Genomic DNA, 27,367 nt, shown 5'->3' with positions numbered 1-27,367 from the left:
ACCCTCTCGAGTATCGCCATATCCTTCTTAAGGTTCGGCGACCAATATTGGATGCAGTACTCCAGATGCGGACGCACCATTGCTCGATACAATGGCAAGATAACTTCTTTCGTTCTGGTTGTAATACCCTTTTTGATGATACCTAGCATTCTATTTGCCTTCTTAGCAGCCGCTGCACACTGCACACGTATATACGAAGGGCTCCTTTTACGAAGGTGCGTTAGGGCCTTCACGCGCAGAATAGCGTGCGCTAGCCGCTACCACCGCCTCTTGAGCAGGCAGTAGTTTTTCGGCTAGCGTGCGCTAATCCGGTGCGTGTGCTAAAAACGCTAGCCCACCTTTGTGAAAGGAGCCCCACAGGTATTGGTACAGAAAACAAATATTACAACCCAGGCCACCAGGGATCAAGAGGAATGTGAGGAACAAAAATCTAGGATAGGATCCCATGATGGCTCATTTTTTGATTTCTATTTAATGATGTTTTTGGGGTCTCGTTGGGGTGTTGCAACTCTCAACGATTACCATTTGACCCTCTGGCATAGTTATAAACGTAGTTTTAATTTTTCCCCACGATATCTACAGAATCTTTTTGGCCCGCGTGCTATATGATATGACGTTGTCTTGCACATACATACAAGAGATGATAATGAGGTAATTAATGTGGAAATTTGCCTTTTGAGATTCTGTATGGAATGTTGCTACTCTTTGGGATTCTAGAATCTTGATAGGCTGGTATCTTAATGCATTCTGCTTCCTTTTTTCAATCAAGTTCCTTATATTCAACTTGATGTATTTGATCTGTTCTATGTATTACTTCTTTCCCTGCCATATTGTAAATGCTTTCTGTCTTTATCTGTTTTTAAGTCCATTATTCTAATTTGTATTTTCTCTGTATCCCATGTATTAGCTCACCTTGTTGTGAACTGCCTAGAACTTTTTCGGAATGGCGATATATAAGAATAAAATTATTATTATTATTATATGTGACCCCTGAGGCAGACGTACTTTACTCTGAAACACAGCGCTGGTTGGATCAAAACCACTGTGAATGAATCTAATCTAATCTAGTCTTTGATTTACATACCGGGTCATCTCCCAGCGGAGCTCAACTCGGTTTACAAGTAATTAAAGACCAGCAAAAAGACGAACATAACAGAAAATAAGTGTTGCAGAGCCATCAATTTGTTAAATCTTTAGGTAAACTGTTCAAGTATTGTGTAAATAATAAAGTTTTAAGACTTTACAAAATTGTTGTAACTGACCTATCAATCTGACAGAGTCAGGAAGCCCATTCCACATTTCTACCAGTTTATAAGCGAAAGATTGACTGAGTTTTCTGGCCGATTTAATTCCTTTGAAGGAAGGGAACAGTAGTTTATATCTCTGTGTATCCTCAAATGGCAAGATCTAAGGGTATTTCAGTATAAAAGGACCAAAGGGCCAAATATTCCATAAAGAAGCTTAAATATGACGCATGCGCATTTAAACTGGATCCTAAAACGGATTGGGAGTCAATGAAACTTTCTTAACAAAGGAGAGACATGATATTACTTTCTTTTCCCAAAGATGAGTTTAGCTGCCATATTGTGTATTAACTGAAGTCTTCTTAAACTACCCTGTTTGATACCTAGATATACAGAATTACGGTAACGGGACAAAAGCGCGCCGGCAATTGAGCGCAAGACTTCATCGTGCCACAGGAAAACCTTCTTTAAAAGGGCTCCGACGGGGAGGGGGGTGTAGGGGGAACCCCTCCACTCTACTTAATAGGGATCGCGTTGCCTCACGCTGCCATGTTAGGGGGGGTGTGGGGGGTGTAACCCCCCACATTATTCAGAAAACTTAACTTTTTCCCTAAAAAATAGGGAAAAAGTTAAGTTTCCAGTATAATGAGGGGTTACAACCCTCCAAACCCTCCCCGAACGCCAGGCGATCACTATTAAGTAATGTGGGGAGGGGTTCCCCACCCACACACCCCCATCGGAGCCCTTTAAAGAAGGTTTCCTGCGGCGCGATGAAGTCTTGCGCTGAATTGTCAGCGCTCGTTTGTCGGCGCGCCTTTGTCTCTCGCGCTTAAGACTATGAACCAGAATGACAGTAGTCCAACTGGGCAAGTCCAATAGACTGTACCAGCCCTGAAACATGATCTTGATGAAATAACGATCTAACTTTCCTTAACATACATAGTCGAAAAACCCCCCCACTTTTTTTTACCAAAGAATTTATTTGTTCATGAAATGTGAGTGACGAGTCTAGGTCAATACCAAACACTCTGGAAGACAAATCTATCTGTAACGAAATACCTGTTTTTAGTGCGACAGCGACAGGGAGATTTTCCAATTTTGGCCCAACCCAAAGTAATTTCGTTTTGGCAGCGTTCAGTTTCCTTTGAATGGAGAGTGCCCACATTTGAAATGCAACAGTCTATGCTTGAGACTAAGGGCTCCATTTACAAAGGTGCGTTAGGGCCTTAACGCGCGGAATAGCGTGCGCTAAAATGCCCCGCGCGCTAGCCGCTACCGCCTCCTCTTGAGCAGGCGGTCGTTTTTCGGCTAGCGCGCGCTAATCCGGTGCGTGTGCTAAAAACGCCAGCACCCCTTCGTAAAAGGAGCCCTAAGTTGTTACGATTGGGATCAATTTCCAGAACAACGAGGAGATCGCCTGCGTAGGTAAATATAAGGCTCCTTTTACGAAGCTGCGTTAGCGGTTTTAGCGCCTGCTGCAGATTAGTGCGTGCTAACCCCCGCGCTGCGCGCCCAAAACTAACACCAGCTCAATGGTGGCATTAGCGTCTAGCGCGCGGGGCAATTTACGCGCGCGCTAAAATCGCTAGCGCAGCTTAGTAAAAGGAGCCCCTAATCTACAGATGCGAGACAAAGGTTTTTCAGTGAGGTCATCGGCGACAAGGGTACGCCGCAGCTCGGTTTCCATGAAGAGCTTGTCGCGCCCTCCAAATATACCTCATAAGGTCGTAATGATACGAATTTACTAAACCAGTTCAGAACTGCTTGATTTAAACCAATATCTGATAACATTTAGAACATAAGAATTGCCATCTCTGGATCAGACCCTGGGTCCATCAAGTCCGGCGATCCGCACATGCGGAGGCCCCGCCAGGTGTACCCTGGCATAATTTTAGTCCCCATATCACCGTTTGCTTCTCAAGGGAGATGTGCATCTAATTTACCCTTTCTATGTTTCTATAACCATAAGGCTCTATGACATCATAATGCAGGTGTAAAGAGCCTTACCCTATAGGGAGAGGACATGCAAATATTAAGAACCTTAACCAATAGGGAGAGGAGGAGATAGTGGATGCTGCAAATGGGAATACTGGATGGCCAATTTGGCCTTTATATGCCAATGTTTCTATGTTTATATGACCATAAGGCTCTATGACATCACAATGCAGGTGTAAAGAGCCTTAGCCTATAGGGAGAGGACATGCAAATATTAAGAACATAAGAATTACCATCTACGGATCAGGCTCTGGGTCCATAAAGTCCAGTGATCCGCACACGCGGAGGCCCCGCCAGGTGTACCCTGGCATAATTTTAGTCCCCATATCACCGTATGCTTCTCAAGGGAGATGTGCATCTAATTTACCCTTACCCGTATCACTCTATGCCACTCTTAAGGAGATGTGCATCTAGTTTACCCTTAAATCCTAGAATGGTGGCACTTTGGGTTTTGAATAGCTGCTTCTTTGGGACCGCGTCGGGAGGGCATCCATGCATTCCTGACGAGAACAGGTTGAGGGGGTGGGGCTAACGCGTGATGTGGTCGTAATGGGCGGGACTGTGGGCGGGACTATGGACCCAAAGTTTATTTACCTAAATTCTGGTAACCCTATGCATAGAGGACTGATTTCTCTAGTGGGCTACAATATTATATAATGTCAGAACTGGAATCCAGTATTTAAAATTGCCCAGACTTGGGTTAATGAGGTTTTTCTGTATGTACTTCCCACTGCTTCAGGGGCCACATAAAATTCAATGGTAGGCTGCATTTGGCTCGCAGGTTGCAGGTTGCTTACTCCTGCTGTATGATTTCTGCAAAATGCTTTGCACTATAGTCACAGGACTGATTTTGACAGTTTACTTCACCTGTGTGGTTTGTTTTTGGAGCCAAATGATGGTTGATATCCAATTAGCACCACATCAGAGCAGCAAAATAGGGAAAAGCAAATAAATAAAACAAAACAGCTGTTGTCTATCTGCCTGTCAGTGATTGAGATGCCAAATGTATCTAGCTTCTTTGCTTGAAAACTGCAAGATTATCCTTCTGTCTGCTTTGCAAACAAATCACAGGTAAAATAAGCAATGGACAAAAATATATTTATTTTATTATTTTTTTTTAATCTTTATTCATTTTTAACACTTTTATTAAGAAAAACTCATTTTACACTTTATACATCACTTAAAATCCTTACAATATATAAATAGATCAATACATTTTTCCCATCAAAAATTATTATATAGTTATTAATGAAATATATTCATATCCTTCAAAAAGTGCAAATAGCATATTTTTCATCTTTATAAGGAAATAGTAAGCACCTATATAAATATTTAATTATTCAAAACCCAAACTAATCCAACCCACCCCATCAATGTTTAATTTATAAATATGAGAAAATGAATGCTGATTTGTCGGGGAATATAAAAATTTTTAAATTAATATGGGGCCCATTGATGTCGTTTGTAGAATTATTATAGTTTTGAATGTGTTGATATATTAAATGCACATCCGGCGGGGGGGGGGGGGGGGGGAGGTTGGATTTTTCTTTGAACAAAAATATATTTAAAAAAAACAAAATTGATCCAGTTCAGTCTTTCTCTTGTATAAATTAAAGTACACCCAGGTTCTTTCTTGTTCTGTTTTTTTTTTTTTAATTAAATTTGAAATTTAATCACAGTTACTGGGCAGACTTGTACGGTCTGCGTCTATGTATGGCCGTTTGGAGGAGGATGGGCAGGGGAGGGCTTCAATGACTGGGAGGGTGTAGATGGGCTGGAGTAAGTCTTAACAGAGAATTCGGCAGTTGGAACCCAAGCACAGTACCGGGTAAAGCTTTGGATTCTCGCCCAGAAATAGCTAAGAAGAAAAAAAAAAAAAAATTTAAATTGAATCAGGTTGGGCAGACTGGATGGACCATTCGGGTCTTTATCTGCCGTCATCTACTATGTTACTATGTTACAAGACAACACTTGCTTCAAGAAACACAGAAAGGAAACTCCTAACTCTCCCTATACAGAAAAAAAAAAAAAGGAATACAATATTTTTACTCCTCCTTAGACCACACTAAAGAGGAGAGTGGATGCAGAAATCAAAGGCGAATTTAAACCAAAACAAGCAAGGCTTAATGCGATATCCCAAATGATAACCCTTGCATAACTCTAGTAAAAGGACCCCCTAGATTTTCATTAGTTCATGAAAGGCCTTCAAATATTCTGGAGTATAAAAGATATATCTGTACCCCCATATCGGACCAGGCATTTACAGGGCGACGCCAGCAAACCTGATGCCCCGATACTTAAAGTCGGGCTTTTATGATGGCTTGCTGTCCAAAAATGGATGGCTCGGCGTTTATCGTGTGCTGCTTGACATTGCAGCTTTGTAAAAGGATCCAATAGTCATTTATCTCATTAATAAATAGGGTTATATTTGTTCTTAAGTAGATGTGATAACTTCTGGGTATATCCGTATCGTCTGACCCCCCAAATAGGATATGAGCATGTTTAAAATATAATCTTTAACTACTATTATCCATTCAGTCATGTCTGAACCTTGGATACTCTGTAGGCCAGTCCTCGCCATGCTTTCCTGTTTTCCATGGTTTCTTTCAATTGCTTGACGTTCATTCCTGTGTCAATGTTGATGGTATCCAGCCAACGGGCCTTTGGTCTCCCGCTGCTTCTTTTTACCACTGACCATTCCGAGTAGCACCTTCTTTTCTAGTGAAGTCCTCCAGCACCGCAGGTCGAAGGCATCAATTTTTCTTCTGTCTGCTTTCATGAGTATCCATGTCTCACACCCATATGTCGCGATTGGAAACACTATAGCAGTGATCAGTCTTTGTTTGATAGTGACTGAGGAGTCCTTGCACTTCCATATTTGGTCCATGCTCACCATGGATGCGCATCCCAGTGCTAATCAACACTTAATATCTGCTGTCGAACCACCACTGTCATTGATGAGGGATCCAAGGAAAATGAAGTTATCAACCACTTCTGATTTATCAGATACTAGTCTTTAAGCCCATTACATTAATGGGTGCTAGAACAGATGTGTGTGTCTGTCTTTCTTTCTCTCCTTGGCCGCTTTCTGTCTATCTTTCTTTTTGTCTCTCTCTTTCCTTGGCTGTCTACCACCACCACCCCTTACCTGCTCCCCCTGTCCATTAGAAGCCCTTCTCCCTTTGTTTTACCTCCCCCCCATCCAGCAGCACCTCTTCCTTGTTCCTCCTGTGCAGCAGTAGCCCTTCTCCCTTCCCTTTACCTCCCCCCTGTCCAGCAGCACCCCTTACCTGCTCCCCCCTGTCCAGCAGCAGCCCTTCTCCCTTTGTTTTACCTCCCCCTATCCAGCAGCACCTCTTCCCTGCTCCCCCTGTCCAGCAGTAGCCCTTCTCCCTTCCCTTTACTTCCCCCCTGTCCAGCAGTACCCCTTCCCTGCTCCCCCTGTCCAGCAGCATCCCTTCCCTGCTTCCCCTGTCCAGCAGCAGCCCTTCTCCCTTCGTTTTACCTGCCCCCCTATCCAGTAGCACTTTTTCCCTGCTCCCCATGTCTAGCAGTAGGCCTTCTCCCTTCCTTTTACCCCCCCCCCCATCCAGCAGCACCTCTTACCTGATCCCCCTGTCCAGCAGTAGGCCTTCTCTTTTCCCTGCTCCCCCTGTCCAGCATCCGCTAGCCCGGGCAGCCTTGGGACTTTTGCTAGGCCGGCCCACCTGCCGGAAATCGAATTTGGCACAGAGGGACACAGCACGGTGGCAGGGATCACAAAACCCTAAGTGCGCATGCGCGCTTAGGGTTTTATTATAGAGGATGGATTGCTCCAAAATAGCAGATAGAAGATAGGAATAGCCTTACTGGGTCAGATGGTCCATCTAGCCAAGTATCCTGTTTCCCAGTGACCAATCCATGTCACTAGTACCTGGCAAAAAACTAAAATAGTAGCAACATTCTGAAACCCCCAATGAATATCAAGATTCCAGGCAGAATTTCAAAGAGTAGCAACATTCCATTCTACCGATCCAGGGCAATCAGTTAAAAAAAAAATAATAATAATTTATATTCTGCATATCCTACAATTCTATGTGGATTACAAATTATTCAGGTACTCAAGCATTTTTCCCTAACTGTCCCGGTGGGCTCTCACTCTATCTAATGTACCTGAGGCAATGGTGATTAGATGACTTGCCCAGGGTCACAAGGAACAGTGTGGGATTTGAACCCACAACCTCAGGGTGCCGAGGCTGTAGCTCTAACCACTGCACCGCATACTCCCACATGTCAGTCTCAATAGCAGACTATGGACTTTTCCTCCAGGAACATGACCAAACCTGTATCTGCATCTCCTTCTTGTTTCCTTCTTCTCCATTTCCTTTAGTGCTTCTCTTGGTTGGCATATATATTTTGTTAATCAAGGGAATAGTTTCAGTAGTAAATTTCACATTTTCAATCAAATACTTCTTAATGAGATTGAGAGATATCACTCCAGGAGCTTGAGGGAAGTTCAGCAGGTGTAAGTCCAAATGTCTCCCGGTAGAGGTGGTGGAGACAAAGACTGTGTCTGAATTCAAGAAAGCGTGGGACAGGCACATGGGATCTCTTAGGCAGAGGTGGAGATAGTTGATGCTGCAGATAAAGCTCTAAGACCTGACAATACAAGTGCTAAGAACCTTAGCTTATAAGAATAATGCTCTATGACCTCACAATGCAGATGTAAAGAGCCTTAGCCTATTGGGAGAGGGAGAGATAGTGGGTGATGCGGATGGGCAGACTGGATGGGCCATTTGGTCTTTATCTGCCGTCATGTTTCTATGTCTATTGAAATGTTCCATCTGTTCCATCATTTTATGCAACATGACATTGTCTTTTGTCAATGCAATTTTAAATTGTTGGAATTTATTTAACCTCTTCCTGAATCTGCTCAGTCTAATTGGAGAGGTCTTTTTTAACAGATTGCACAGTTCTAACCGAGTCCTCGAAGTTATCAGATATAGGCCCAGATTCTATAAATGGCACCTGAAGTTGGGAGTCTTAATTGGCACGCCTAGCCGATCTAGATGCCTAATTTAATTATTCAATTAGGTTTAATTGGCGTTAATTGAAAAGCACCATTCAAAAGCTAGAGCTACAGCTTTAGCGCCCTGAGGTTGTGGGTTCAAATCCCATGCTGCTCCTTAGGCCCCTAGGCAAGTCACTTAATCCCCCATTGCCCCAGATACATTAAAAAGAGTGTGAGCCTACTAGGACAGATAGGGAAAAATGCTTGAGTACCTGAATATAAATCACTTAGGCTATAAGTGGTATATAAATGCTAAAATATAATTAATTATTTAAAATACAATTAATTAGCTGGTAGGCACCTACCACTTTGAGGTAGGCGTCTACTTTAAGGCACCTACCAGAAAGTGGGCATGATTAATCTAATCTAATCTTTAGCCAAATATACCGGGTCATTCCTCTGAGGTACTTGAACCGGTTAACAAAACGTAAGGATATATTAATAAACAATATTAAGATTGGAGAAAATCAGTAAATGTCAGTATTCAGTCATCAACTAGAAAATTTTTTTAATAGGTACATTATCATTCAGTTATCAGTTAGAAATTTCTTAAACAAATATGTTTTCAAGGTTTTTCTAAAGCAAGTTAGCGAAGAAACAGTTTTAATATCTGAAGGAAGATCATTCCAAACTTTTACCATAGTTTGAATCCCTCTAACAGAAGGAAATATTAATTTGAATGCATGGAAATTCCTAGTGGACTGGAAACGATAAGAGTTAAAAGAAGAAACAATGGGGAGAAAATCCCGTATAACTCTTAAAAACAACATTAGCACATTTAAACTGAACCCTCCAATATATCGGAAGCCAATGCAGTGCCTTCAGCAATGGGGGAACCTGATCATATTTATTTTTACTAAAAATCAATTTGGCAGCCGTATTCTGAATAAGCTGTAATCTCTTCAGGTTACATTTACTTAAGACGATGTAAAGGGAGTTGGCATAGTCCAAATAAGCTAATATTATAGCCTGGACCAATATAGGAAAGTGATGTTGACGAAAGAAACGACGAACCCTGCTTAGCATCCATAAACTAAAAAAGCACTTTTTAGATATGTTATTAATTTGGTTAGTCAGAGAGAGAGTAGATTAGGGGTGGATTTTGGGTGAGGCTTGACTTATATACCAGTAGACGCCTAACGGCCATGAAAATCCTGGGATAAATAGAGAACGCAACACTCAGTATGCAATGAGATGGAAAAAGAACCCAAGGCAAAAGAGGTTCTTAGAACAGCAATGAGAAAACTAGCTTGTATAACTGGAAGGAAAAGAGCCTCTGAAACCCGCTCAGGATCCGACTCAACTTGTCCGAGACTTATCGGTTCTGGCTTTCTATCATTGGTTTTGAAAAGCCTTCCTGGGTTTTTAAAGCTTTATCAATGCTGTGAAAAATGCCCTAAAAAGGTGCAAAACTACCCAATTAGAGAAAAAATAATTAAAAGAAAAGGTGTGCTACATTAAATACCCAATTTTTGTGAAAACACATTGCATATGAGAATAGTCAAACTGAAACAGTACTCTCTACTATATAATAATAATAATTTATTTTCTTGTAAACCGTCCCATCAACAGTTCAAGGCGGTTCACAACAAAGAAACTGAAACATTTCAGCAGAATATACAATTTCAAAAACACACTTCTACATACATCAGTCAAATGCAGCAATATCGTTATATCATTAATGCCATTCAAAATGAACTGGAAGAGAGGCATAGTGGTTAAGTGGTCCACCACACTACAACAGATTGTAAAAGTTACACTTCCCCCTCCGCATTCGTAAAACGCTTAGACGTCTTGATTTGCGTTTTATCAAAATTGTAATGAACTTGAAACTTGAGAGGGGAATAACAAGCCAGCAAATACAGAAAACCCACAAATAACTTTTCGTATGTTATTCACGGTTTTCTGTTATAAAACCCTGGAGAATATAATAAATCCGCGAATAACGGACCTGTTTCTTTGAAGGAAGATCAGCGATTTCCTCTGTACAATTCTCTGATGTAATTGGGGGGGGCGGAGCCTGCAAATGAAAACCACAAATAACCGAAACCGTGAATGGTGAAACCGCGAATGCGGAGGGGGAAGTTATATTGAACTTATCTTGGGCACGATTGATATTCTCAAGATAAGTTCAATATTGCTGGTCTAAGAACCTCTTTTGGCTTGTTCATAAATGGAGAGCGCCTCAGGTTTCAACACATACCAGTGCCTAAGACTTAGGCACTTAGGCAACGCTAAGTCCGATTCTATAAATGGCACCTAGCGGATGATTGACAATTGTGCTTCTCGGCGCCTAGAATTTAGGCACTGTTTATAGAATTAGGGCCATAATATTGACCTCTCCAGTTGACTTGGAGACCGTGGAGTCAAACATCTGAAGCATGACCCATATTGAAACCAAAGTAACCTCCAAAATTTGCTGCTCCTAGGATCTGCTCCTCCAGTGGTCTTTCACTTGGTGGCATGTCCTTGCAGGAGATCCCACTCCCACCATTCCCTGCTGGTCGCGTTCCTTCAACATCGCCAGGAGGAGGGTTGGTTTACAGAGGTGAAAGGCAGGGGTAATGTAAGTTGGTAATGTGTTGGCTGAGCAGATTTGAAAAGAATCAACAGGTTAGAGAGACAGATAGGAGAACCTGTGGACAAGGCCTTGTGCACGTTAACAAGAATCTCAGAGTTGATTGTAGACTTTTTTTCCCCGACAGCCTGTGGTGGTCTCTCGAGAAAAGGGAGACATGGTGAATTTTGCAGGCACCAGGGAGAAGCCTTACTGCTGTCTTCTGGAGAACGTGAAGTGATGAAGACTGGTTTAATCCACTATATAATGAATTGGTTTTAGATTAATGCAAAGGTTAAGTATTTCAATCTTGCAGGGGAAGGAAGAATTTAACTGAGCGGATTTGTCTATGAGCAATGAAACTGGATCTAATTATAGACAAAATTTGGGTCTCAGATGTTAATAAGGAATCTAATTTAACCCACAGGCTAGTGAAAAATTCTTGTAAGAGGACTGATTGCCTTTACAAGAGGATTTGGACAACACAGAGGAAGGGCTTGCAATGCCCACGTGGCTTTGGACGTGGTAGGATTCGGTTTCAAGGTTTATTTATTCTCTGAAATTAATGAGATTAATACAATTTCATAGCAGGTATTTTATTGAGCTGCAACATTTATTTCTGGTATGTCTAATGTGTTTCGTGAAATATAGAAACTTACAGTGGTGCCAAATGACATGAACAGTGCATTAAGACCAAAGAGGGAACTAGGCATTAGGCAAAAGAAATTGCAAAAGAGGCATTTTATGAAGGCTGAAGGTTGAATTTGTTAGGTTAATGTTTTCCTTCAAAATTACCCTTGTAGGATTTTATTCGCTTTATGCCTCATGCCAGATGACAGCGTTAGATATATTCTTTTGGTAAACAGGAGTCTTTATGGGGTGATTTTATGACCGATGCATAGTAACATATAGTAGATGACGGCAGATAAAGACCCGAATGGTCCATCCAGTCTGCCCAACCTGATTCAATTTAAATTATTTTATTTTATTTTTTCTTCTTAGCTATTTCTGGGCGAGAATCCAAAGCTTTACCCGGTACTGTGCTTGGGTTCCAACTGCCAAAATCTCTGTTAAGACTTACTCCAGCCCATCTACACCCTTTCAGCCATTGAAGTCCTCCCCTGCCCATCCTCCTCCAAACGGCCATGCACAGACACAGACCGTACAAGTCTGCCCAGTAACTGGCCTAGTTCAATCTTTAATATTATTTTCTGATTCTAAATCTTCTGTGTTCATCCCACGCTTCTTTGAACTCAGTCACAGTTTTACTCTCCACCACCTCTCTCGGGAGCGCATTCCAGGCATCCACCACCCTCTCCGTAAAGTAGAATTTCCTAACATTGCCCCTGAATCTACCACCCCTCAACCTCAAATTATGTCCTCTGGTTTTACCATTTTCCTTTCTCTGGAAAAGATTTTGTTCTACGTTAATACCCTTCAAGTATTTGAACGTCTGAATCATATCTCCCCTGTCTCTCCTTTCCTCTAGGGTATACATATTCAGGGCTTCCAGTCTCTCCTGCATAGATTAAACACCGGATACTCCACTTTATTAGCTGAAAGGTCAAATCTAACGGAAGGAAAAGCCTCAGAGGGCTTAAAGCTCAAACCAACTCCGCCTACATCATTGGCTCAAAAAACGTCCACTTAGAATGACCTTATGCCACTTAGGTTCTTAATAGGAACTGAGATTTTAAACAACAGTGTTGACTGGTGTGTTGCTAGATTTTTATGATGTGCCACACGCAGCCAACATTTCACGGGTATCAGCCGTTTCTTCAGGGCTCCCGGACTTTCATATTGCCTTATGGGAGCCCTGAAGAAACGGCTGATACCCGTGAAACGTTGGCTGCGTGTGGCATTTCACACTGCAGTACGCACAAGCCCACTTGGAAAATAATACCACATCTTCACCTGCTCTATGGAGAGCACACTTTCTTGTTTTTAAAATGCTCGTACATGCATATATAGGTATGCCACCAATCTTCTGGCACCTCCCGGTTTCGGAACCTTGCTGGATTAACCGTTTGGGGGAACCAATGGGGGGTCACCTTTAGAACATGCTCTAACCGAGGGGTAGGCAACTCCGGTCCTCAAGGGCCGGAATCCAGTCGGGTTTTCAGGATTTCCCTAATGATTATGCATGAGATCTATTTGCATGCACTGCTTTCAATGCATATTCATTGGGGAAATCCTGAAAACCCGATTAGATTCCGGCCCTCGAGAACCGGAGTTGCCCACCCCTGCTCTAACCCCTCCGTGCCTCTTTAAATCTTCGCTGGCAGTGAGCAGCAACTGGAGTCGTGGGACCAGAAAGTTTATTGGAAGCGTCTATACCAGGGGTCCCCAAAGTTCCTCCTTGAGGGCCGAATCCAGTCGGGTTTTCAGGATTTCCCCAATGAATATGCATGAGATCTATGAGCATGCACTGCTTTCAATGCATATTTATTGGGGAAATCCTGAAAACCGACTGGAATTGGCCCTCAAGGAGGGACTTTGGGGACCTCTGGTCTATTCTGCTACTAATGACTGGGGAGTAAATTCTGAGTGCTTTGCATGAGCTTATGTAAAGGTATTACAATACCCGAGCTTCAGTAATGGTATTACGATACCTGAGCTTCAAGTAAGAGGGAAAAGTGAGGCTGGTGGGATCAGCTGATTACAGATGCTGTTTGCCATTGGACTAAAGGAGGTGCCGGACCATCCATTGCTGGAAAATCCTTTGAAAATCACACTCTATAGGTATCTCAAGTAGAGAGTTGCACGGGGACAGAAATCCCCCCCATCCCCACCCGTCCCCGCCAGGATCCTCTCCGTCCCCACCCATCCCTGCAAGGAATTACCTCCATCCCCACCCGTCCCCATAAAAAGCAGCAATTACTTCTGACAGGATCATCAATTCCACATTTTCTTTTGTGTTTGCGCTGCTGTTTTCCTTGTGGAACCCTTTTTTTGTTTTCTGTTCAGGTAATTCACTTATAACCCCCCCTCTTTTACTAAGGCTGACGTGTCCATTATATTATACGGACAAACCCTGCTTCCAAAGCCTTCCATCCCCATGGGAGTCCCGTTGGCTAGAGGGGGGTCCCTGTGGGAGTCCCGCGGGCCAGAGGGGCATCCCCGTGGGAGTCCTGTGGGTTAGGGGGGGATTCCCGCGATCCCCGATCCCGTGCGCACCTCTAATCTCAAGCTGCAAGAAAGTGCAACTTTTGTATGATACGCATGGATGGGGAGAGGAACCTCAGGGTGGCAACTAAATGTGATAAGGTGATGGCTAGAAAGAGAAGGTTGCTAAACCGCATACAGAGCCGTCCATAGGAAGAGAACGGGTGGCTCAACATCGGGCGTGGGCTGCTTAGAGTGTTTTTTTTTATCTTCAGACATTTAAGAGCACGTTAAAGACAACTTTATTTGAAAACTTTTCTATTATGTATTTGCTTTTGTAGAATTTTTGGTCAATGTTATTTATTTTTGCGTTGTTATTGCGACTGTGTATGGATTATATAAACCGCTTAAGTTTAAGCGGGGGTGCAAGTTTTGAAATAAATATATAGATGGCATGGAGAGGCAGCCTAGAGAGAACATCTGGTCTGCATCTGCCTTCATTTTTCTATGGGCTCCTTCTACTAAGCTGCGGTAGCATTTTTTGCGTGCGCTTAGCGCGCGCAGAATTGCCACGCGCGCTAGACGCTAACATCAGCATTGAGCTGGCGTTAGTTCTAGCCGTGTAAAGCGCGGGTTTAGCATACGCTAAAAACACTATTTCAGATTAGTAAAAGGAGCCCTAGGTTTCTATGAACAAAATCATTCAGATCATTTTACTGAACTGTGAGAACCATTTAAAAATATTTATTGTGGGACGTGCGCTGGTGTCCCATGGTAAAATGGGCAATTAATGTGGGCACCCTGTTCACTAAAAAAATATATATACAGTAAAACCTTGGTTTGCGAGCATAATTCGTTCCAGAAGCATGCTTTTAATCCAAAGCACTCGTATATCAAAGCAAATTTCCCCATTGGAAATAATGGAAACTCAGATGATTCGTTACACAACCCAAAAACGTTAATACAAAATACTATATGTACTTGTATTGCAAGACTTCACGCATTTAGAACAGTCGCTACACTCCCGCAGCGTCAGAGAGAGAAGAACCATCGGCTCAGTTGTGATGATGTGATGCGTGTATACTGTATGTACTCGTATTGCAAGACCTCGCTCCTTTAGAACAGTCGCTACACTCTTGCAGCGTCAGAGAGAGAAGAGCCATCGGCTCAGTTGTGATGATGTGATGCGTACATACTGTATGGACTCGTATTGCAAGACCTCGCTCGTTTAGAACAGTCACTGCACTCCCGCAGCGTCAGAGAGAGAAGAACCATCGGCTCAGTTGTGATGATGTGATGCGTGTATACTGTATGTACTCGTATTGCAAGACCTCGCTCCTTTAGAACAGTCGCTACACTCTTGCAGCGTCAGAGAGAGAAGAGCCATCGGCTCAGTTGTGATGATGTGATGCGTACATACTGTATGGACTCGTATTGCAAGACCTCGCTCGTTTAGAACAGTCACTGCACTCCCGCAGCGTCAGAGAGAGAAGAACCATCGGCTCAGTTGTGATGATGTGATGCGTGTATACTGTATGTACTCGTATTGCAAGACCTCGCTCCTTTAGAACAGTCGCTACACTCTTGCAGCGTCAGAGAGAGAAGAGCCATCGGCTCAGTTGTGATGATGTGATGCGTACATACTGTATGGACTCGTATTGCAAGACCTCGCTCGTTTAGAACAGTCACTGCACTCCCGCAGCGTCAGAGAGAGAAGAACCATCGGCTCAGTTGTGACGCGTGTATACTGTATGTACTCGTATTTCAAGACCTTGCTCGTTTAGAGCAGTCACTACACTCTTGCAGTGTCAGAGAGAGAAGAACCATTGGCTCAGTTGTGATGATATGACGCGTGTATACTGTATATACTCGTATTACAGGACTTTGCTCATTTAGAACAGTCACTACACTTCTGCAGCATCAGAGAAATAAGAACCATCGGCTCAGTTGTGATGTGTGTATACTGTATGTACTTGTATTGCAAGGCATTGCTTGTATATCAAGTTAAAATTTAATCAAATGTTTTGCTTGTCTTGCAAACCAAGTTACTTGCAATCCAAGGTTTTACTGTATATATATTTTCTTGGAAGGAGAGGCATGTTAGGGGGTGGAGAGTGGGTTTCACAGCGGTAATCAGTCAGCGTGTGAGACGTTGTTGTATGCTAATTGATCACTGTGGGTGATTAGTGTGGGGTAAGCACAGGGGCCCTCACCCCCCTCGAAAATAGGGGGGCTCCTGCAGAAAGTGTTTTTAGTGGCCGTGCGCTAATGGCAAAATTAGCAATGGGGGTTGATAATTCAGAAAACGGGAAAATCAGCTATTTTTTCCAGCCACAGCAAAAGTGGCCTTAGCGCACGGAAAAGACCCCACACAAAGGTCACCCTAAGGCTCAGCTTGAGTATAAAGGCCCCATTGTTAGTTATCGAAACCTTAAAAAAATCCCAAATTTCTCCATGACTATTATAGGGACCAGATTGTTTTGGTTTTGTTTTGTTTTTTTTACTGTATTTAATTTGATTTTTTACTTTCAGTTCATATAGAGTGGATACCATTTTTCATCTTCTAAGCTTGTGAACAATCACGCTGCACCAAAGACTGAAATTTTAATTAATTTATTAATATACCACTTATATCCTAAGTGGTTTACATTCAGGCACTTTATCATATTTCCCTATCTGTCCCGGTGGGCTCAAACTCTATCAAGTGTACCTGGGACAATGTGGGGATTAAGTGACTTATCCAGGGTCACAAGGAGCAGTGAGGGATTTGAGCCCCAAACCTCAGGGTGCTGAGGCTGTAGCTCTAACCACTGCACTACACGCTCCCCGGTAAAAGCACATGGACCAGTTCATGGAGAGTGAGGGTAGAGAAGGGAAACTTAACTGCTGAAAGTGCTGGGTCACAAATACATCGTTATCCCTTTTTACTAAGCCTGACAGCAAGAGCCAGTGCGGTAAATGCTCCGATGCCTATAGCAATTCAATGAGTGTCTGAGCATTTGCCGCGGGGTACTCGGCGGTGCGGCCTAGTAAAAGGGGAACCTTAGTGCTTGAAATAATATTTTCATTAATAGGGGACCCTCTTCTTTTTTTCCTGTCCCAGGGGGTATTTTTGAATACGTGGAGTCTGGACCATTTGGAGCGGAAGAGCTAGCTTTCAGATTTGCAGTGAACACCATCAACAGAAACCGAACCCTGCTGCCAAACACGACGTTGACGTATGATACCCAAAGGATAAATCTCTACGACAGCTTTGAAGCCTCTCGAAAAGGTAAGGGTCTATTTGCATAATCATCCTCGGTACAAGACAGCAGCTGAAATTCACTTAATTTTTCAGTCAAAAGACACTGCCTGTCAAAGCAGCAGGAAAAGGAATTTGAGGTTCAGACACCAGTAGAGTTCAAAAGATTGTTCTTTCTTTCTTTCTTTTAGATTCTGGTTTTTTGGGTTTTTTTGGCTCGCTTGAAGTTATGTTTTGTGCATTATTTTAAAGGAATCTTGGATCTGCAGATGCATCATTTTGGCCCTATTTTACTAAGCTGCGGGAGAGGTTTCTACCGCAGTCCAGGGCGCTAAAAGCTCCGACGCTCATACGAATCAGACCATTTAGCGCTTCGGGCCATAGTAAAAGCCTCTACTGTGGCTTGGTAAGGGGCGGGGTGGGGGTGGGGCGGACTTTGTATCTTAAACTTTATTTTTAGGTTTAAAAAAAATGCAAGGTAACAAAGTGCTTGTTTTGGAAATTTATTGCAGGACTTAAGTAGCCTGGGGTAGTGTGAGTAGGTATAGACCAGGGGTGGGAAACCTTTTTGACTCGTGGGCCAGAATGGGTTCTTAAATTTGCCAGAAGGGCTGGGCAACCAAAGGGGGGGGGGTGTCAGGCAACCAGGGGGGGAAGGTCTGATGCACTACAGAATGATGATGGTAAGAGAAAGGGCTAAGGCAGAAATAACCCCTCCCCCCAAAGGGCAGACTTGTCTCTGGTTTCTGCTTTCATCTTCTTTTCGCTCTCTTCCTTCCAGCGTCTGCCTCTCTGTCTCTTCAATCCAGCATTTGCCCCTTCCATCCACTGTCTGCTCTCTCCTGCCTTCTTTTTATGCCCCCTCCCCTTTCCATCCAGCCTGCACCCCCTTCTCTACTTTTTACATGATTTATTCCAGTTCCGCTGCTCTCTTCATTTTTATCTCTCCTACACCAAATCTAGCATCTTTGTCCCTCTCTCATTTCTCTGCTGACCCTCCTTTCCAGGATCAATCTCTCTCTACTTTCTCATTCTTCCGTCTCTCCCCTTTCCCTCATCTGATCTTTCCATTCCACCCTGACTCCTTCCCCATCTCTAATCTCCCTGCCAGCTGTTTCCTTCCTTTTTTCCTCATCCTCTGTGGAGAGAGGGACGGGTACTGCAAGTCTGGACCTTTCATTTGCGCGGGATGCAGTCAGGAGTCCCTGGAGGTTGTTCCTTTTCCTTTTTTTCTCTTTCTGGCAGTCCCTAGAGTTCAGCCCGCAAATTTGGGATAATGCCAAAGAACGGCCTTTAAGGATTAAGGAGGATTATAGCCTCCAGGTAAAAGCCCTTTCGATCAAAACGTCGGCCATTCCTTGGGTGGTGGTCCCTTTCTTTCCAATCAAAAATTGGAAGTGTGGACAGCCCGATCAGCAAGCTGATGGAAATGAGGGGTTTCCCCTTCTGCTCAGGCAGCGCTGGACTTTCCGGCCCAGATCTCGATCCCCTTTCTATTTCCACACCCACTTGTGAACTTTTTGCAAACTTCCCTCCCGACCCGGCCACTCCTCCTCGAGGACCGACATTTGACACCCCTGCTCTAGGGTATACATATTCAGGGCTTCCACTCTCTCCTCATACGTCATACATTTAACTGTTATTTCCTGCGCACACTGCGAATTCACTGAGGTCTGCGAGGACCCAAATCCATTTAATTTATTTGCACTGAACTCCAAGGAGTAGATATTCGTTTTTTTACTCGGGTTGCAGAGATCAGAAGTGCCTTCCCTTCCTCCCCGGCTTTGGATGCAACGGAAAGGCTACCGGGGCTGGTGCGGCTTGCATTTTCGTTTCCAGGAAGACGCTGAAAGGGACTCAGAAGGGACATAAATCACTGCAATTAGCACTGGAGCCGAGGAGATCCTCTCAGAAGATGCTGCCTGCGCTCCCGCCGCACGTTCCTACTCTTCCTCTGCTCAGGTCAAAAATGTCACTGTACATCTCAGCCCAGCCATGCACCGCTTCCGGCGCCTTTCCTCTCTGAGGCGGGTCCCCTTGTTCTCAGCACGAGGGGTGCTCATGATCCAGTACCGACTTGGCGGGCTGGATTAAAAAGCTAAACGGGCCGGATATGGCCCGCAGGCCATAGTTTGCCCATGTCTGGTGTAGACTAAGGGACCTCCACAAACACAGCTAGAGCATAGTTTAAAGTGACCGAAAATGCTTTTTAACACAAAACAGATAGCAGCCTGTTTTCCTCACAGGCCGCTCGCTTAAGATTGCACCAAAAAACACTTCGGGGGTCAATATTTAGCCAGCGGTGGTGAACATTTTTCAAGCGGCTGCTGGTGTTATTCTCAGATATTTAATGCTTGGGCTATGTCCGGGCACCAGCAATGAATTTTCGGACTGATGTGATTCAGAGCAGCATTCGGCACTTCAACTCATAAGCAACACCGCATGAAGGGCCCCTTCTGCAAAACTGCGGTAGCCATGTTGTCACCGTTAATGCACCAAAGCCAGTAGGAATTGAATGGACTTTGCCGCACTTACCGCATCAGCATTGCTACTGTGGCTTTGTTGAAGGGGTATGAACCTCACTGGTTAGGGTTCAATTACAATGTGGCATATGAGCCATCAATATATCCATCTGTATGATTGTTCTTTTTCTGGATTTATATTATAGCCTTCTACTTGTATATAGCTTGTATTATTGTATTTCTTCAAAATAAATAACGACTAGAAAACAGTATATGTTTCATTTTGTACTTATCATTTAATGCAGTGTCTCTAGCTTGCCCCGGCGGGACCCGTTTCACCCATAAGGGCTTTTTCTGCAGAACTGGCCTAGCTCCAGAATTGTGAGGACGCTGAGAAAAGAGCTCCTCGAAGAACCCTTGAAAAAGCCCTTATGGGCGAAACGGGTCCCGTCGGGGCAAGCTAGAGACACTGCATTAAATGATAAGTAAAAATTAAACATATACTGTTTTCTAGTCATTATTTATTTTGAAGAAAGACAATAATGCAAGCTATATACAAGTAGAAGGCTATGACCGCCATGGTCAATAATAAAAAACCCTAACGCGGCTTCAAAAAAGGGGGGACTAATTATTTAAAAAGCTTAATTGGCATCGATATCAAGCAATTAGCACCTCATAATCATCTTAAATTTAACCCAATTGGATGTAGGTGCCCACCAGGTCCAGGTAGGAGCCAAGATCAAGGCGTCTACCAAAACGTAGGCTTAATTAGGAGCGGGTCATGGTGTATTTTTTGATGTAGGTGCTTCTTTTGTACTTAGGCGCTGATATGCGCCTAACTTAGGTGCTGGTATTAAGGTCAAGAAAATCCTGGCATAAATAGGGTGCCTCTAAGGTTGGGACACCTACCAGTGTGTAGGTCCACTTAAGCGCTATAAACGGTGCCTAACTTACAATTGAAATTCCTCAGTGCATATAACTTAAGTGCCATTTATAGAATCAGGCCTTAACTTTTTAGGTGCCACTGAATATCAGCAGAAAGCTGGCCAAGAGTTATTTCTGACCAGTTTAATCGCTTTGAATATCTACTCCTTGGAGTTCAGTGCAAATAAATTAAATGGATTTGGGTCCTCGCAGACCTCAGTGAATTTGCAGTGTGCGCAGGAAATAACAGTTAAATGTATGACGTATGAGGAGAGAATGGAAGCCCTGAATATGTATACCCTAGAGCAGGGGTGTCAAATGTCGGTCCTCGAAGGCCGCAATCCAGTCGGGTTTTCAGGATTTCCCCAATGAATATGCATGAGATCTATTTGCATGCACTGCTTTCATGGTATGCTAATAGAGCTCATGCATATTCATCGATGAAATCCTGAAAACCCAACTGGATTGTGGACCTCGAGGACCAACATTTGACACCCCTGCCCTACAGGAAAGGAGGGACAGGGGATATATGATTCAGATGTTCAAATACTAGAAAAGGTATTAACGTAGAACAAAATCGTTTCCAGAGAAAGAAAGATGGTAAAACCAGAGGACATAATTTGAGGTTGAGGGGTGGTAGATTCAAGAGCAATGTTAGGAAATTCTTCTTTACGGAGAGGGTGGTTGATGCGTGGAATGCACTCCTGAGGGAGGTGGTGGAGAAGAAAAACAGTGACAGAGTTCAAACAAGCGTGAGATGAACACAGAGGATCTCTAATCAGAAAATAATGGGTATACAAGAAACTAAGGCCAGTATTGGGCAGGCTTGCACGGCCTGTGTCCCGTATATGGACATTCAGTTGAGGATGGGCTGGGGAGGGCTTCGTTGGCTAGGCTGGTTAAGATGGGCTGGAGTGAGCTTTGACAGAGACTCTAGTAGATAGAACCTAAGCACACTATCAGGCAGGGCTCTGGGTTTCTGGCCCAGAAATATCTAAGAAAAAGGACCATTTAAATTAAATAATTAATTTATGGAGCATGTATGGTTGGGCAGACTGGATGGACCATTCAGGTCTTATCTGCTATCAGATGGTAGAGGCCCTGATAAAGGACTGCATCGTTGACCACCTTGATGGACACAATCTGATGAAGCCCAGCCAGCATGGCTTCAGCAAAGGAAGGTCTTGCTTGATGAACTTGCTGCACTTCTTTGAGGGAGTTAACAGGCAGATAAACAAAGGTGACCCGGTCGACATTGTATATCTGGATTTTCAGAAGGCGTTTGACAAGGTCCCTCCCGCATGAATGACTACTTCGAAAAATTACGAGCCATGGGATTGAGGGTGAAATACTCACATGGATCAAACACTGGTTGGTGGATAGAAAACAGAGAGTGGGGGTAAATGGACAATACTCGGACTGGAAAAGCATCATCAGTGGAGTGCAGCAGGGTTTGGTGTTTGGGTCCGTGCTCTTCAACATAATTATAAACGACCTGGAAATTGGAACGACGAGCAAAGTGATTAAAATTGCAGATGATATGAAGTTATTCAAAGTAGTGAAGACACAGGAGGATTGCGATGACCTGCAAAGGACATAAACATGCTCGAGGAATGGGCTGCGACATAGCAAATGAAGTTTAACTTGGATTAGTGTAAGGTGATGCTTGTCGGTAACAAAAATCAGGTACACTAATACAGGATGTCTGGTTCAACACTTGGAGAGACCCCCTAGGAAAGAGACTTGGGAGTACTGGTCGACAAGTCGATGAAGCCGTCTGCGCAATGCATGGCGGCAGCGAAAAGGGCAAACAGAATGCTTGGAATGATTAAGAAGGGGATCATGAACAGATCGGAGAAGGTTATCATGCCGCTGTACCAGACCATGGTGTGACCCCACCTGGAATACTGCGTCCAGCACTGGTCGCTGTACTTGAAGAAGGACACAGTACTACTGGAAAGGGTCCAGAGAAGAGCGACTAAAATGGTTAAGGGGCTGGAGGAGTTGCTGTACAGCGAGAGATTTGAGAAACTGGGCCTCTTCTCCCTTGAAAAGAGGAGACTGAGAGGGAACATGATTGAAATGTTCAAGATAATGAAGGGAATAGACTTAGTAGATAAAGACAGATTGTTCACCCTCTCCAAGGTAGAGAGAACGAGAGGGCACTCTCTAAATTTACAAGGGGATAGATTCCGTACAAACGTAAGGAAGTTCTTCTTCACCCGGAGAGTGGTAGAAAACTGGTACGCTCTTACGGAGGCTGTTATTGGGGAAAACACCCTCCAGGGATTCAAGACAATGTTAGACAAGTTCCTGCGTGTCAAAGCAGCTCCTGATTGGATAAGGCCTGACTTAGTGCAGGAAGAGGCGGTCGGAGCCTACCGCGAGTGATTTCCTGCACTCGCAACGCTCTGGCTGCTCTCTCCTGCCCTCTCCTTGTCGGCGGTTCGCGGTCGGAAAATACCACGAATGACCGGGACTGCGAACCGTCGACCGTGAATGACCGGGGGAACACTGTATAGGTGTAACGTTCAGACTAAAAGTACAGACTTGGTGGACACAGGGCACAGCGTTTACAGTATAGACGTATACATAGAGACTTAGGGCCCCTTTTTCTAAGGTGCGCAAGCGTTTTTAGCGCGCGCTAACCCCGTGCTACGCGCCAAGAACTAACACCAGCTCAATGCTGGCGTTAGCGTCTAGCGCGCACGGCAATGCAGCGCGTGCTAAAACCGCTAACGCAGCTTAGTAAAAGGAGCCCTTAAGATACAGACGCGGTTCATGTAGGAACAATGACATGTACAGTCACACAACAGATCTAGTGAGATAGTTGCTATTTATAATCATCGCTCCTACTGTATTCTTTTTTTTTGTGAATTTTCGCATAAATGAATAACAATCAATGAAAAGCCTTTTAGCAGCAATACATGTCATAAGGAATATAGAAAGCAAAAAAAAAATATATCAAGAAAGTAATCTAGAAATAATAGGATGATCGGATTCCGAGCTCAGAAAACCGATGGTTATCAGCCCTGCAGCTGAGTCTGTGGAGAAGGACTGGGCAACTTAGAGTCCCTCGAATCTTCCCGAAGTGATAGCTTGAAATGCTAAGTATGTGTACTCATTAATGTGTGTTTGGTTCATCAGTGTGTCTTTCACAATTTAGGAGCCAACTCCAGACTCCGTCCCTTCTGCCTTGCTGCGTTGTATGCTTGGCACAAACTGCCCAAATCCCTACGGCGGGCTCCGTCTCTGGCAGGGTTCAAGGCCCAGTTAAAAGCCCACCTCTTCGACAGTGCTTTCGACTCCTAACTCCTCTCACCTCGGGTTCTGCATCCCCACCGCTATATGTCATGTCTGTCTGTCCAAGTTAGATTGTAAGCTCTTCAGAGCAGGGACCGTCTCTAAATGTCAGCCCACCTCTTCGAGAGCGCTTTCGACTCCTAACTGCGCTCACCTTGGGCTCTGCATCTCCTACCCTCTATGTCATGTCTGTCTGTCCAAGTTAGATTGTAAGCTCTTCTGAGTAGGGACCATCTATAAATGTCAGCCCACCTCGTCGAGAGTGCTTTCGACTCCTAACTCCTCTCACCTCGGGTTCTGCATCCCCACCCCTATATGTCATGTCTGTTTGTCCAAGTTAGATTGTAAGCTCTTCTGAGCAGGGACCATCTATAAATGTCAGCCCACCTCTTCGAGAGTGCTTTTGACTCCTAACTCCTCTCACCTCAAATTCTGCATCCCCACCCCTATATGTCATGTCTGTCTGTCCAAGTTAGATTGTAAGCTCTTCTGAGCAGGGACCATGTATTAAATGTCAAAATGTACAGCGCTTTTCAAGGGAGACGAGGCCCAGTTTCTCTAATCTCTCACTTGTATGGCAAAATTGTTTATTTTAGTTTGATTTTAATGAATTTTTGAGTGAATTGTATTTTACTTATTGATTGTATATTTTTTTCTCTATATGTGAACCGCCTAGAACTATGTGGTATGGCGGTATAGAAAAATAAAATAATAATAATTATTATATACTAAGTTACTTGCAATCCAAGGCTTTACTGTATGCCCCTTTATGTCCCTGACGCAGACTATAAGGCAAAACATGGCCACGTCAGGCTAGTTTTATTTGCATTTGTTCAAGAAAGACTTTGTTTTACTTCTACTCTCTGCCGTTTTCGCGGCTGTTCCAGAATCGTAGATCCTCGCCTCCCATTTGTTACAGTTTAGGTCAAAACAGACAAATAAACAGGACAAGAAAAATTGAGATTTTCATTTGCATTATGGAAATAGTTGGAAAAAAAAAACCCCCACGTGGGTATGAACATTGTACTAAGGGATTAATATTTAAAAGTACTGTAAGAAAGGTGGGCTTTTAGGCCGAGTAGGGCAAGAGAGGCCTGATACAGTGATTCAGGAAGCTTATTCCAGGTGTACTTTGCAGCAAAGTGGAACAAATTGAATTTACACTGCTTCAGTATCTTTCAGGCTTACAAGTGGTATACAAGACATTAAAAAAAGGGAAAAATACAGAAAATAACAGAGTCTGTAGTTGGCAGAGTCAGAGATAAGAGGGACTTAACTGATGAGTGGAGCCCCTGAGTTGGGGGTGTAGAGAGAGATAAACGAAGAGCTGTAGAATGAATGCACTTGTAGGTAAGATCATTTTTCTTTCCCTGATTGGAGAGGGAAAAAAACTGCAGAAACAGAAGCAGTGCTTCTTGCTGTGGGGACTCGAAGCAAAGCCTGCAGGCAGCCGCTTGCTCAAACTGGACTTGATGCCTTTTAGCTACGCCAGGGGAACTTGCAGGAAGGTTCTGAATTCGCTCTGTCCCTTCCTGTGCTGTTAGGTCTTTTGGGGGTGCCTTTGATGCAGCTAGAGAGAGCGAGTTGAGAGAAAGCCATGGCGGAGGCTGGAAGTACGCGGATTCTGGGCTCAGGCCGTCCACAGCAGTAACCCTTGACTCCCCAGTATTAAAGCCAGAAGGAAGATTTCCGTCGCACGGGAGCTGCGCTGCCAGAGAAGTTCAACAGGAAGGAAAGGTATTAGCTTTCTTTGCAGACAGAGGCTCCTCTGGGATTCAGCCTTCAGCTACATCCTGCCTGAGTGCGAGAATAGACACAGAAGGGCTTCCAAAGGAAAAATTCCCACCACTAAACAGAGGTGACTCGGAGAACAGAATGGGCTGAATTTGGGGACAGTTAGCTCTGGAAGGTATACAGGTGTCCTGAAAGTGTTTCCAGCAGAGAGCACATAGAGATCATGTATTTGCAGTGGCATCTCTAGACAAAAATATTTGGAGTGCCAATAGGGGGGGCAAGACAAGTGATACTTCATTGGCTACCAGTACAATATAGGGTGAAATTTAAAACTGTTTGTCTGATCTTCAAGGCCCTTAAAGGAAATGGTCCTTCAGTGGCGTACAAAGCATATGTGACACCCGGGGCCTATCATTTTTTGACAACCCCCCCCCCCCCCATCTGTATGAAAACCATGATTTTTAGTAACAATCCACACGTCACACATGAATACCTAGGAAAAGGCAGCATCTTACATACTGCAGTGTAAAACTAAAGAAGCCAGACTAGAACAGATCAATCCTACACAGTCAATCCTAACAGAAAACCATGTCTTTTAGAACACAGAAAACACCTTCGCCTAGTATGGAATATGTCATCACAAACTAACCCCTCCCCCCTTTTACAAAACTGTAGTGTGGATTTTAGCCACGGTGGTAACAGCTCTGACGCTCATAGGATTCTGAGCATCAGAGATGTTACCACCATGGCCAGCGCTAAAAAACGCTCTACAGTTTTGTAAAAGGGGGGATAAAATAGAAATATGTAGACAAAGGTTAAATCGAACCACCAAGAAGCTGGACTCTGCATACAATGCAACACCACAGAAACAGCGATACATCTCCCCTAAAGCAAAAAAATAAATCAATATAATTTCTTCATCTTCTTGTCACTCTCTTCCTTTCATCCACTGTCTACACTCTCTGCCCCTTCTATATGGCATCTTCTCTCCTTCTATTCCCCTTCCAGAAACTTTATGCCTCCCCCCTTCCATCTCTCCCTTCACCCCCATTGGTCTGGTATCCATCTTCTTCCCTTCCCTCCTCCAATGGTCTGGCATCTCTCTCCTCTCTTTCCCTTCCCTCTCCACACCCCCATAACTCTGGTATTTCACTCTCTCCTTTCCCTTTTCCCCACTTCCATCAGCATCTGCCCCCTTTCTTTTCCTCCAACCCAATTCCGTCCAGTATCCATCCCCCTTATGTCTCTCTCCTCTTTCCCTGAACATCAGTTCCATCAGCATCTACCCCCTTTCTCTCCCTCCACCACCCTTCTATGCTACTCTCTCCCTCCAAACCAGCAAGGTCCTGCGATGACTGCTTCTGCTGCCTCTGCTCTGGAATATGTGGCATTGGAGGGGGTGGGCCGGCAGACACAGGGAATTATGGCAAGGTCCCACGATGACTGCGGCTGCCGGTCCACCCCCTCTGACATCACTTACGTCTTCTGGAGCAGAGACAGCAGACGCAGTCATTGCGGGACCTTCCTGCACTTCAGCGTGGCTGCTGACTCTGCTCCAAAATAAGTACGGCAGTCATGCTGAGGTGCAGGTCCCATTTAGAGCAGCGTGGGAAGTTCTGGACTCAGCCGGCTGTGCACCCCCCCTAGAGCTGGCTCCCGGGGCGGTTCGAACCCCCCACCCCAACCTTGGTATACCACTGTGGTCCTTTAAGTAGTAATAGTGGTGTCTACTGATACCAGTTGGGGAGTGTC

General features: G+C 44.1%; 1 protein-coding gene across 1 annotated transcript in view; it reads left to right on the top strand.

Moving 5' to 3' along the window:
* The window catches only part of GRIK2 (glutamate ionotropic receptor kainate type subunit 2), a 1,206,237-nt gene that overhangs the window by 388,497 nt on the left and 790,373 nt on the right, over positions 1–27,367 (top strand). The window contains exon 2 of the mRNA XM_033936333.1: positions 17,055–17,222. Within this exon, the coding sequence (XP_033792224.1) occupies positions 17,055–17,222 (168 nt within the window). The remainder of the gene's footprint in view (positions 1–17,054; positions 17,223–27,367) is intronic.

Source organism: Geotrypetes seraphini, chromosome 3 (genome assembly GCF_902459505.1).
Source record: "Geotrypetes seraphini chromosome 3, aGeoSer1.1, whole genome shotgun sequence".
Taxonomy (NCBI): domain Eukaryota; kingdom Metazoa; phylum Chordata; class Amphibia; order Gymnophiona; family Dermophiidae; genus Geotrypetes; species Geotrypetes seraphini.
Note: the sequence above shows the minus strand (reverse complement) of the source record. Positions and strands in the feature narration are given on the sequence as shown.